The 13,443-nt window shown below is 59.8% G+C and overlaps 1 protein-coding gene across 10 annotated transcripts in view; it reads right to left on the bottom strand.

The window, feature by feature from the left end:
* Positions 1 to 13,443, bottom strand: part of WDR27 (WD repeat domain 27) — a 189,896-nt gene that overhangs the window by 90,899 nt on the left and 85,554 nt on the right. For 8 of the 10 annotated variants that reach the window (XR_011388906.1, XM_070074554.1, XM_070074555.1 and 5 more), the window contains one exon: positions 1,341 to 1,438. The exons of 1 other annotated variant lie outside the window; for it this stretch is intronic. Coding sequence is in view for 7 of the 9 variants with exons in the window: in XM_070074554.1 (XP_069930655.1) it covers positions 1,341 to 1,438 (98 nt within the window). In the remaining 2 variants the exon portion in view is untranslated. Of the gene's footprint in view, positions 1 to 1,340; positions 1,439 to 13,443 lie in introns of those variants that run through there. One more of the 10 variants, XR_011388907.1, reaches the window with a different exon arrangement.

Below are 13,443 nucleotides of genomic sequence, written 5' to 3'. Positions count from 1 at the left end.
AAAAGTTTGTGGCCAAATGGCATCACCTTTGAATTTCATTTTTCTGTGAACTTTTTTGAAGTACCCTCCGGTGTGTGTACGTGTGCAGTGAGACAGGGAATACGTTCTTTAACAGGATTCTATATGCTCATAAAGCACAGTAACTTATATTAATTAACCTCGGTAAATCTTTTTTTTTTTTTTTTTGACAGGCAGAGTTAGTGAGAGAGAGAGAGAGAGAGAGAGAGAGAGAGAGAGAGAGAGAAAGGTCTTCCTTCCATTGGTTCACCCCCCAAGTGGCCACTACAGCTGGGGTGCTGTGGCCGGTGCGCTGCGCCAATCCGAAGCCAGGAGCCAGGTCTTCTCCTGGTCTCCCATGTGGGTGCAGAGCCCAAGGACCTGGCCATCCTCTACTGCCTTCCTGGGCTACAGCAGAGAGCTGGACTGGAAGAGGAGCAACTGGGACAGAATCCGGCGCCCCGACCGGGACTAGAACCCGGGGTGCCGGCGCCACAAGGCAAAGGATTAGCCTAGTGAGCCGCGGCACCGGCCTAACCTCGGTAAATCTAAGGAAATGCCCTCACAAGGGGTGTGACCAACACAATAGAAAACCAGATTCAGGGAGCTGCTCAGAGCCTGGTGTCTGGGTCAATGCAGACGGACAGCAACCAGCAGCCAATCACGTCTCAGGGAGCTGCAGCTGAAGGCTACCCACCACCTCCCCACAGGCTCTGAGGCTCAGGTGCTGAGGCCAGTCATCCTCCAGAAGAAAGACAGCACGCGACCTCCTATGCAGACTTGCAGGGTACCCGGCCCACGGGTAGACCACCCCTCACTTGGCCCCCGTGTAGACCACCCCTCACTTGGCCCCCGTGGACGGCCCCTCGCTTGGCCCCTGTGTAGATCGCCCCTCGCCTGGATGCTCAGTGTGTGCGGATCAGCCATGACCTCACCACACGTGGTAAGAGATCAAGGGGCCGGCACGGTGGCATAGCAGGTAAAGCCTCTGCCTGCAGTGCCAGCATCTCATATGGGTGCCAGTTTGAGTCCCAGCTGCTCCACTTCCGATCGAGCTCTCTGCCATGGCCTGGGAAAGCAGTAGAAGATGGCCCGAGTCCTTGGGCCCCTGCACCTGCACGGGAGACCTGGAGGAGGTTCCTGGCCCCTGACTTCAGATCGGCGCAGCTCCGGCCATTGTGGCCAACTCACTCACTCTCTCCTCCCCGACCCTTCCCCGCCCCGCCTCTCCTCTCTCTGTGTAACTCTTTCAAATAAATAAATAAATCTTTAAAAAATAAAATTAAAAAAAAAAAGCGATCAAGCTTCAGGTCTCAGCGCAGCCCTGGGAGCTGCGTTCCTACCTCAGGGTCCTCAGGTCCCACAGCCGAACACCATCGCCAGTGGCTGTGGTCAGGAAGAGATCATAAGCCGGGGACTGCTGGGCGGCAAACGATGACCCCTGCAGGGGGAACAGGGACGCCAGCTGCAGCTTTGAGGCTGCCCTAGTGAGCAGGATGCCGGCGACACGTCCCAGTATCCGAATCCGAGTGAGAACCAGCACACACTCTTCCCATTCACAACAGCCGCAGGGTCAGACTCAGAAGCGCCCACGTGAACCACGAGTGAGGAAGCTCCTGACCTGCGGAGCCTCCCTACAGGCAGCACCACCCGTGCCTACAGAAGTGACAGATCAGAGGACCGGGATGTTAGCTCCCAAACCCTTCCGTCAAGCATGGATCACAAGGCACTCAGAGCACGGAGGGTCAGGGCACACCCAGGCCGCGCTGAGCCGGGCCCTCGGGGCATCTCGTGTCCCTGGAGCGTGGCGCCCCCAGCCCTGGCTGACCCGCCAGTCTCCCTGTGCTGCTGTCACAACTGCCTGGTGACCGGAATCGTCTCCCCGAGCGGAGCTGGGCAGAACTCCACGCATAGCGACGTCTGTCCCAAAACGTGACGCAGTCACAAGCGGTCGAGAACATTAAACTGTGGGTTCAGACACACGAAGCACCACGGACACCCCGCAGCTGCTCCTCCCCGGGGACAGGAAGCGAAGGCTCAGTGACCACGGCGACAAACCAGACCCCTGGGGGTCTCAGCTCTGTCCCTCATCGCACTCTGCTCATCCTCTTCACACGTGGGAAGTCGCAGCCCTGTCGCACCCATCTGTAGGCAAGAAGCCTGGCACACGGAGGGTTCCACTCTCGGCCGCTGGTTACGAGAGCTCGGCAGCTCGTGTGTCAGCCAGCAGACGTTCAGCACGTGCTGACGGGTCACCCACTAGTCGCCGGCACGCAGAATAAAATCACGAAAACACAGACCCAGCCTAAGGGGAAGGAAGAGGGTGACGGCAGCGCAACCTCGTGGCGGCCCCCATCTCCGAGCCAGGAACGGGAGAACGGGGACGGTGCCTCGGCACAGCAGGCTCCGCCTCCACCTGCAGCGCCAGCGTCCCATGGGGGCGCCAGTCTGAGTTCCTGCTGCTCCACTTCCAGTCCAGCTCCCTGCGCGTGACCTGGGAAAGCAGCAGAGCACGGCCCAAGTGCTTGGGTCCCCCACCCACGTGGGAGGCCCAGACAAAGCTCCCGGCCCCTGGCTTAAGGTCGGCCCAGCCCCGGTCACTGCAGCCATTTGGGGAGTGAGCTAAAGGATGGAAAACCGACCTCTCTCGGCCTATCCCTCCCTCTCTGTGTAACTCTGCCTTTCCAATAAATAAATACATCTTTAATAAAAAAGAAAAGAAAAGAAGGAAAAAGAAACCAGAGAGCACAGAGGGACGCATGATGGTCAGCCCAGCCAAGGGCAAGGGGGCTTTTTAAAGTTTGTTGGGTCTAACAGAGGGCGCAGAAGAAGAGAGAGAGTGAAGAACATGCATTAGAGTAGAAGAGTAGAAGAGAAAGTATAAAACAGGAGCAAATGCTTGGGTCATCACAACAGTGGACAAACAGTGTCCACCAGCCCCAAGGAGACCAGAGCAGGTGGCGCTTGCGAAAAGGCATGACTGAGGCGTGATGAATGCGGCCGAGCTGTACTGAACTGAGAAGGAATTAGAAAGGGCCTAGTTCACATTTTACTGGAAACGCAGCCTTCGGGGCAGTTACGACCTGTGCTTCTCCCATTTGTGGCCCGTGGAGGGCAGCTCATGAGTAGCGGCTCCCACGTGGCTGTGGTCGGTTTGAGCCATTTGATGTACATTGTGTAACCGAACAAAAATTTTTTACAGTTTATTAAAAATAAGCTATTAAAACACAGTGTAATCTTACACTCCTCTTTCATTCCTTCACATACCATTCAGATGTTCACTTGCAGGAAGTAAAACCAGTTATTTTCCTATGAAAAACCTCAGAACAATTTTTCTTAATAAAACACCTCTCATCCAAGAGCGCACACAGTGATTCCCGAAACATCAGTCACCGCCAGGAGGCCCAGAGGCTCGGGGCTCGGGGAAGGCTCAGCCTCCTGGCTCGTGGAGAACGCAGAAGGCGTGAAGCGGCTTCCTGGAGGAAGACCTAACACTCAACAAAGGCAGAGTGCAAAAGAGAGGAACTCCTGGGAACCGGCAGCCCGAGGCCACAGGGAGCCTCGAGGGCCTGTCCTGTGCCACGGCCTCACCTATCACCTACCAGGTGAGGGGCTGTGGGGGCACATGTGTCACAGATAGGGGGAGGGGCTGTGGGGGCACGTGTGTCACAGGTCAGGGGGAGGGGCTGTGGGGGCACTGTGTCACAGACCAGGGGTGACGGGCTGTGGGAGCACTGTGTCACAGGTCAGGGGGAGGGGCTGTGGGGGCACATGTGTCACAGATAGGGGGAGGGGCTGTGGGAGCACTGTGTCACAGACCAGGGGTGACGGGCTGTGGGAGCACTGTGTCACAGGTCAGGGGGAGGAGCTGTGGGGGCACACGTGTCACAGATAGGGGGAGGGGCTGTGGGAGCACTGTGTCACAGATCGGGGGAGGGGCTGTGGGGGCACTGTGTCACAGACCAGGGGTGACGGGCTGTGGGAGCACTGTGTCACAGGTCAGGGGGAGGGGCTGTGGGAGCACGTGTGTCACAGATCGGGGTGAGGGGCTGTGGGGGCACGCGTGTCACAGATCGGGGGAGGAGCTGTGGGGGCACGTGTGTCACAGATAGGGGGAGGGGCTGTGGGAGCACTGTGTCACAGATCGGGGGGAGGGGCTGTGGGGGCACTGTGTCACAGGTCAGGGGGAGGGGCTGTGGGGGCACACATGTCACAGATTGGGGTGAGGGGCTGTGGGGGCACACATGTCACAGATGGGGGAGGGGCTGTGGGGGCACACGTGTCACAGATGGGGGAGGGGCTGTGGGGGCACACGTGTCACAGATCGGGGGAGGAGCTGTGGGGGCACGTGTGTCACAGATAGGGGGAGGGGCTGTGGGAGCACTGTGTCACAGATCGGGGGGAGGGGCTGTGGGGGCACTGTGTCACAGGTCAGGGGGAGGGGCTGTGGGGGCACACATGTCACAGATTGGGGTGAGGGGCTGTGGGGGCACACATGTCACAGATGGGGGAGGGGCTGTGGGGGCACACGTGTCACAGATGGGGGAGGGGCTGTGGGGGCACACGTGTCACAGGTCAGGGGGAGGGGCTGTGGGAGCACTGTGTCACAGACCAGGGGTGAGGGGCTATGGGAGCACACGTGTCATAGATCAATCAGGGGGAGGGGCTATGGGAGCACTGTGTCACAGATCGGGGTGAGGGGCTGTGGGGACATGTGTGTCACAGATCGGGGTGAGGGACTGTGGGGACACGCATGTCACAGATCAGGAGGAGGAGCTGTGGGGACATACGTTTCACAGACCGGGGTGAGGGGCTATGGGGACATGCGTGTCACAGATCGGGGTGAGGAGCTGTGGGGCATATGTGTCACAGATCAGGGGGAGGAGCTGTGGGGACATGTGTGTCACAGACCAGGGGTCAGGGGCTGTGGGGACATGCATGTCACAGACCAGGGGTCAGGGGCTGTGGGGACATGCATGTCACAGACCAGGGGTCAGGGGCTGTGGGGACATGCGTGTCACAGACCAGGGGTCAGGGGCTATGGGGACATGCGTGTCACAGACCAGGGGTCAGGGGCTGTGGGGACATGTGTGTCACAGACCAGGGGTCAGGGGCTATGGGGACATGCATGTCACAGACCAGGGGTCAGGGGCTATGGGGACATGCATGTCACAGACCAGGGGGTGAGGGGCTGTGGGAGCACTGTGTCACAGATCGGGGTGAGGGGCTGTGGGGGCACGCGTGTCACAGATCAGGCTGAGGGGCTGTGGGGGCACACGTGTCACAGACCAGGGGGAGGAGCTGTAGGGGCACGCGTGTCACAGATCAGAGGGAGGAGCTGTGGGGGCACGTGTGTCACAGATCAGGGGAAAGAGCTGTGGGAGCACGCGTGTCACAGATCATGGGGAGGAGCTGTGGGGGCACGCGTGTCACAGATCATGGGGAGGAGCTGTGGGGGCACGCGTGTCACAGATCAGGGGGAGGAGCTGTGGGGGCACGCGTGTCACAGATCAGGGGGAGGAGCTGTGGGGGCACACGTGTCACAGATCAGGGGGAGGAGCTGTGGGGACATGCGTGTCACAGATCAGGGGGAGGAGCTGTGGGGGCACGCGTGTCACAGATCAGGGGGAGGAGCTGTGGGGGCACGCGTGTCACAGATGTGGGGAGGAGCTGTGGGGGCACACGTGTCACAGATCGGGGGGAGGAGCTGTGGGGGCATGCGTGTCACAGATCAGGGGGAGGAGCTGTGGGGGCACGTGTGTCACAGATGTGGGGAGGAGCTGTGGGGGCACACGTGTCACAGATCAGGGGGAGGAGCTGTGGGGACATGCGTGTCACAGATCAGGGGGAGGAGCTGTGGGGGCACGTGTGTCACAGATGTGGGGAGGAGCTGTGGGGGCACGCGTGTCACAGATCAGGGGGAGGAGCTGTGGGGGCACGTGTGTCACAGATCAGGGGGAGGAGCTGTGGGGGCACGCGTGTCACAGATGTGGGGAGGAGCTGTGGGGGCACACGTGTCACAGATCGGGGGGAGGAGCTGTGGGGGCACGCGTGTCACAGATCGGGGGGAGGAGCTGTGGGGGCACGCGTGTCACAGATCAGGGGGAGGAGCTGTGGGGGCACGCGTGTCACAGATCAGGGGGAAGAGCTGTGGGGGCACGCGTGTCACAGATCGGGGTGAGGGGCTCTGGTAGGAAGGCAAGCAGACAGGAAGTGGGGGAGGCAGCCCAGGCTTGGTCTCTGGGAGGGCTCGGTGGGCAGGGAAGATTCTGCGGACGAGGGACTGCCCGGGAGCCAGGAGGCGGAGACGGCAGACAGCCGCCCGGCTGCCCAGCCACCCTCTCCTGAGAATTCCCCAGTGCCCACGGACCCCACGCTAGGCTCCATCCATGAACACACCAGTCCTGTGTGTGGGAGCCAAGCCCGTGGAGACCATGCACTGCAGGAGACAGGCGAGGAGGACCAGGGCTCACTCTGCAGCCTGCAGGCCCAGGAAGCCCCAGAGCGCTGCTGCCCCAGCTGCCGGCAGAGCGGCGTGGTTCTCCAAGCCCCAGCCCAGCCCCCCCTCCCCTCGAGCAGCGTGTACGGGGAGAGGGCGTGAGAGGCCCCAAGAAGCGTGGGCTGGACACCCCGGGATGAGCAGCACCCCCACACACCGTCCAGTTCACACCCCGATTTCCAAGGACAGACAGACATGTCTGCTTTCTGCCTCACAGCACAAATCAGCCTCCAGGCAAGCCCTGGCCAGCACAGAGCGGCACCCGGTCCACAAGGGCCCCTGTGGGTGCAGCACCACATCTTCCCCCTCTGGCCGCTCCACTCCCCCGCCTGCATCTCTGCAGGGGGCTCATCTCCTCTGGGATATGAAAAACTACTGAAAACAAAGACTTATGTAAAATCTGCTATCAAAGCGGCAGCTTTGGATCGAAATGGCCCCTTCTCTGCACCTTGGCAACACAGCCCCACGCTGAGATGCAGGGGGCAGGTGTTCCGGCAGGTAACCGCACCTGTGCAGGGGGTCTTGAGCCTGCTGGGCCACCACCAGCTACACTGAGAAACACAGCACAGCAGAGCCCTGGAGAAAGCCGTCAGCGCCCTGTGCAGGGCAGAGAGCACTGGTGGGAGCCAGGGGCGGTGTCAGCAGCCCGGGTTGCTCTCGGCACATCTGAAGGAGCCGTTACCGAACGCCCTCCATGGCTGCTCAGCGGGAAACCGGCCTGGCTCCCACACACTGAGGCAAGTGCTCGTGGGCCTTGTCGGGTGAGGTTAGGTGTGAACAGTCCAACTCAGAAAGAGAGAAAATGTTCACGGAGGCAAATGAACAGCCGGCGAAAACCTACCCGGTGGTGCTGACGGCGACGAGTGAGCAGAGAAGCTGCACTCGGGAGCCTGGGCGCACAGAGGCCACGCGGGAGCTGGCGGGCTCTGCAGAGCGTGAGCAAACTGCGTGCCACCAGTCACAGCCCCCCCCGCCTCTGTGACACTCCCAAGACCAAACGCACAGTCTGACCACTCGGGATCCCTTCACGGGCCGGAGGTCTGGGGCAGAGCAGGCAAGGTCCTGCTCCGGCCTCAGATGTGCTGGACACATCAGGCAGAGGCGTGAGCCATCTCCAGGAGCGGAGTCAAGTGGTCTCTCCACGCTATCAGAACGCTCAAGACTTCACTAACCTAGTCACAGGGAAAGCAGACCGACACATCTGCCTAAGTGGGCGACTTCGAAGCCTGACAGCCGCCTGGAAGCAGGTCCAGGTGAGGGCAGCACGGCCCAGCACTGGCACTCAGGGCACGGGCCGCCTGGGTTACGCAGTGAACAAGAAGTCGGCCAAGTTCTGTCAAACAGGTGCCAGGGACGACAGGTGGAGACGCAGGAACTCGCGTTCACTAGCTCGGGATGGGCGGCAGAGAGGCCATGGTCAGGGCTGGGAGGTCTGGGGCTCTCACTCAGACACAACAAGGGAGGAATCACACCCACCGAGATCCAGCGGTCACCGAGGACACCAGCAAGGCCAGCGCAGCTCACGCTGCACAGCTGGCCACGGAGGCCACGGCCAGGACCACTCAGCATCGAGTCCAGCAGAGGCAGGCTTGACAGGAGGGGCCTGCAGCTCGTGGCCGCTGAAGGCTGAAGACAAGCTGTGGATCACCTGAAACACCTTCCTGAGACAAATGCACTTTTAACCCTAATGAAACCTGCACGGTGCCAGCAGTGAGTCCACACAGTCTTGGCCATTTAACTCCGTTCGGTCCCTGACCCAGCACAGCAGTGGGTGTGCAATGCTGGCCCAGGAGTGTCAGACAGTTTGGGGCCCTCCTTGCCCTCTTCGGGAGCTGTCAGTGCAAGGCTACCTCCTGTCTTAGTAAGGGAACAAGGTTTCCTGTTGCTATTTCAAGTTGTTTACCAGATTTTTAAATTGTATCTAAATAACATCTATAAATCTGAAGACATTATGGGTCTGTTGAGTACTAACACTTTTAAACACTCTTTTAAGAATATAGGAAAATGAAACAATTTAAAATTCCAACTGGGAGTTTTATGACAGTACCACTAAGATTTCTACACAGTCTGCTACATCATAAAGAGAGCCCAACCCGTGTGCTACAAGTGGTCTGTAGGGGTCACAGAAAGTTCACCTTCTATACACACTCTGCTATGGATCACAGAAAGTGCATCTTCTTCTTTGTTAAAAGATTTTTTACTTATTTATTCATTTGAGAGGTAGAGTTACGGGAAGACAGAGGGAGAGGCAGAGAGGAAGGTCTTTCATCTTCTGGTTCACTTCCAGATGGCTGCAATAGCCAGAGCTGAGCCAATCAGAAGCCAAGAGCCAGGAGGGTCTCCCATGTGGGTGCAGGGGCCCCAGGACTTGGGCCATCTTCCACTGCTTTCCCAGGCCACCGCAGAGACAGATAGGAAGAGAAGCAGCTGGGACACGGACCAATGCCCATATGGGATGCTGGTGCCACCGGAGGTGGCTTAGCCCACTACAGCACAGAGCCGGCCCCAGAAGGTGCCTCTGCTGGACGCAGTGTGCTGCGGATCTTAGCGAGTCCAATTATCCCTTCAAGCACCTTGTCCCTCTCACCCTCAGCCGTGGTTGTCAGACTTACAGCAAGGATTACACTTCTAAAAACTGGTTTTATAAACTTAGCTAATGCACTAGAGACGGAGAGTTCAGCATAAAATATGTAACTTACAGAAAGGCCAACAATGAAATGCTAGCTCCTCAGCACATGAGAGTAACAAGGGCTTATTACTGACACCTGTTTAGGCTCCTGCTCACGGCTAAAAACACAGGTGTTATCAGAAACACAGGCGCCACCCCACAGTGCTGGCACTCAGAGGGTCACGGAGCCCTTGTGGGCACGGAATGTGCAAACCACAGCGGCAGCTCTAGCAACCATCGCTCAGAGACCACTTCACCCTGCCAGAGCAGGCTCAGCAATCGTGGAGGAGAGGCAGTCCCCAGTCGTTCCAGTGGCTGTGAGAAACCGGTCACTGGGACGTGGCAGGTGGGAGAGGAAGGGACCAATGCAAGGCGGTGCCTTTCGGGGCGGAGATGGAGGCCGAGGGAGGCGTCTGCCTGCCAAGTCTGGCTCCTGCCTATACAGAAACGGAGCTCTGCAGCACTGAAGGCAAACGCAGATGGTCGGTCTGTGTGCAGAGAGCACTGGCCGGCAGCTGGGTGGAGAAGGGCCAGAGAGACGCCCGGGGAACCGCTACAGGCTCAGTGGCCAGAGCAGGTGGGACTCAAGCTGTCACTGAGCCCGACCCCCGCCCTGCTGGCCGTCACCTTTCTGAGGTCTGCGCTGGCCACGGGAAGACACAGGAGCCCACTGTTGCGGGCAGGGCAGCGGTGGAGCAGAGGGTACCGGGCTCTATCAGGACACCGCATTTCTCCATGTGATGCAGCAGGACGGGCTGCTGGTGCCACGGACCTGCCCACTCGGACCGGCTATGCTCCCCCACCCCCAACCCTCAGCCCGACCCTCCTGTGCTGAGACCTCGCGGGTGCCCCACGCCCTCGTGGACTCGTCCTAACACTGAACGTACAGCACTTTCAGAACCCCTTTCTGCCTGCGATCTGGAAAGGGCTTTTGGGGCAAATGGGTGTCGCCTGACCCTCAGTCCACAGCGTGCAGCACGAGTGTGGGCTCAGGACCACGGTCCCCAGCACAGCATGCTGACAGCTGAACCGCTGACCCTTCGCTCAGGGTTTGTCAACACACAGCCACTCACTCAAGACTCGCTGACAGCCAGCGCAAGAACAGGTGAGGCAGACGTGGCCCGGCCGACTGGGAGGGACCAGGGCTGGTCAGCCTGAAGCTTCCGCCTCCCGGAGCTCCCATCAGATCCTTTCCCGATGGGAAGTCCCTTACTTCCTACTAAAAATAGCACACTCTGACCCCAGAGCCCGTCTGCCAGGGTGGTGCCACGATTCTCCATGGCCCGGGTAATCCCCTGCCCTGTCCTCACTCAGAGGAAACACAGGCACAAGCACCGACGCTCGTGAAAGTTAACGGGGGGGGGGGGGGGGGGGATGGCGCCTGATGCTCTCAATTTTGAAAATAAATGCATTTGAGTCATGCCAACGAAAGGCGAATGCCTTTTAAAAAATCTCTGTGCTGTAAACTGACCTCATGGATCTTCACTGTCCAAGTGAATTCTTTTCCAGGGCTGGAAGTGCTCTAAGAAGTCTATGATGATCGTTCCAACAAAACATAAAGCTACGGTGAAGAGAAAGAGCCGGTCCCGCTTCATCGGAAGGCTCCAGATCACCGTTTATCCAGATACTGGAATAACAACAACAACCAAGAGAAGCCAAAACCAACTCAGCACGGAATGAAGACATGAAGACACCATCAGGTCTGGAGTCGAGCGCGCTCTGTGATGCACCACCGCCCCCCCGTGTGCCAGCCAGCGGCTAAGTGCCCGGGCTCTCTGTCCACAGCAGGGCGTGCCAGCCTGAGTGGACACCATGATCCACACACCAATGTGGCCCAGCAGACAACATGGTAGAACGCGCCAGCCAGGCTCCTCCTCATCGACACACAGGGCTCTCCTCGGGTGGAGAAGAGGGAGAGGCAAAGGCGTCCAGGCTCAGAAAGCCGGGTAGCAGTGTCCAGACGGCCAGCCACATGCCGGAGCAGCTCCAGCCCCAACCCTCAGCATCTTGGTCATTAAGTGTCCTCCCAGGGGCCAGCGCTGTGCTGTAGGTTAAGTTTCTGCCTGCAGTGTTGGCATCCCATACAGGCGCTGGTTCAAGTCCTGGCTGCTCCACTTCTGATCCAGCTCCCTGCTAATGTGCCTCGGAAAGCAAAAGAAGGTGGCCCAAGTGCTTGGGCCCCTGCACCAACATGGGAGACCCAGAAGAACCTCCTGGTTCCCGGCTTTGGACTGGCCCAGCCCCAGCCATTGCAGCCATTTGGGGAGTGAACCAGCAGATAGAAGATCTCTCTCCCTCCCTCTCCCCCTCCCCTCCCTTTCCCTCTCCCCCTCCCCCTCCCTCTCCCCCTCCCTTTCCCTCTCCCCCTCCCTTTCCCTCTCCCCCTCCCCCTCCCTCTCCCCCTCCCTTTCCCTCTCCCCCTCCCCCTCCCTCTCCCCCTCCATTGCTCTCTCCCTCCCCCTCTCCCTCTCTCCCTCCCCCTCTCCCTCTCCCCCTCCCCCTCCCTCTCCCCTCCCCCTCGCTCTCTCCCTCCCCCTCCCTTTCCCCTCCCCCTCCCTCTCCCCCTCCCCCTCCCTCTCCCCCTCCCTTTCCCTCTCCCTCTCCCTCTCCCCTCCCTCTCCCTCTCCCCCTCCCCTCCCTCTCCCTGTCCCCCTCCCTCTCCCCCTCCCCCTACCTCTCCCTCTCCCCCTCCGTTGCTCTCCCCCTCTCCCTCCCTCTCCCCCTCCATTGCTCTCTCCCTCCCCTCTCCCCCTCCCTCTCCCCCTCCCCTCCCCCTCCCTCTCTCCCTCCCTTTCCCTCTCCCTCTCCCCCTCCCCTCCCTCTCCCTCTCCCCCTCCCCTCCCTCTCCCTCTCCCTCTCCCCCTCCCCTCCCTCTCCCTCTCCCTCTCCCCCTCCCCTCCCTCTCCCTCTCCCCTCCCCCTCCCTCCCTCTCCCCCTCCCCTCCCTCTCCCTCTCCCTCTCCCCCTCCCCTCCCTCTCCCTCTCCCCTCCCCCTCCCTCTCTCCCTCCCCTCCCCCTCCCCCTCCTCTCCCACTTCCTCTCCCCCTCCCCTCCCTCTCCCTCTCCCTTTCCCTCTCCCTCTCCCCCTCCCTCTCCCTCTCCTCCTCCATTGCTCTCTCCCTCCCCACCTCTGTATCTCTGCCTTTCAAATAAATAAACAAATCTTTTGAAGACAACATGCTCCCAGGAGGCTGTGAGAACAGGCGGATGGCAGTGCAAAGGGCTACAGCCTTCCAGGTCCTCACCAGCCTGTCCCACGACACTCACAAGAATCTCCCTACATGGACGCTGGCCCGTGTCCTCAGGGCTACACAACTCTGCAGTCTGAATGTTTGGTTCCCCAAATTCAGAGACTTACATTTTCACCTCCAAGGTGGGGGTGCCAGGAGGTGAGGTCACACAGGTCCAGTGCCTGACAGAGGAAGCTCCAGAGAGCTCCTGTGGCCTGCACCTGGGAGGACACAGAGACAGGAGAAGGACCTGCCAGCGCTCCACCTCGGACTCCAGCCCCCGAGCTGTGACCAGGAGGCGCAGTGGAGGAGCTGCCTGTGTGAGGTCCGGCCCCACGGGGAGGCTCGCTGCAGCTTCAGAGTCCTTGTAAAGCAAAGTTCTACCTAACGACACGTGAGGATGAGTTCCAGCTCACACGCGGCTGCCTGACGCGCTCTCCCGTGAGGCAGCGTCACGTACAACAGGAAACAACACAGAAACGCTTCACGTCCACATCTACCACCTGCTGCCCGTGACTTCCCTGAAAGCAGAAAGAGCCCCGAATGCAGACCCACTCCTGGAGGCAGCAAAGTGCACGTGCACTCGCCCTTAACGCCCACAGGGACAGGGGCCCGTGCAGTCAGGCGATGGGGAATGAGGCGCTGTCCAAGGCCCCCACACACGCACACGCAAGAGCAGCGGCTCTGCCTGATGAGATCAGCGCGTGCTGGAGGCTCCCAGCTTCGCCTCTGTAATCCTTCCAGCAGAGAAGAGCATTCTGGGAAAAAGCCAAAAACTCCTCCATAACCACACGTGAACAGGAGGGGAAACAAGAAACCACAAGGTACCACACAAGAGTGCGGCAACACTCTCCGAAGGACATGACTTCTCCCGGGAGGACGGGAGAGATCAGCTGCAAGAGGGGGCTGTCTGCACCCTCATTTCACAGCTAAGCTGCAGTTCGTGAAAGGCGTCCACCACTCGCAGGGACACTTGCTTCTGCACCCCAAGCATCCAAACCAGCGTTGGGCAGATCTGACAAAATCTCAGCGTGCTCGTGTTCCAGTCCC

The sequence above is a fragment of the Oryctolagus cuniculus genome, chromosome 5, assembly GCF_964237555.1.
Source record: "Oryctolagus cuniculus chromosome 5, mOryCun1.1, whole genome shotgun sequence".
Taxonomy (NCBI): Eukaryota; Metazoa; Chordata; class Mammalia; order Lagomorpha; family Leporidae; genus Oryctolagus; species Oryctolagus cuniculus.
The sequence above is the reverse complement of the archived record's forward strand: the minus strand, read 5'-3'. Positions and strand labels throughout refer to the sequence as shown.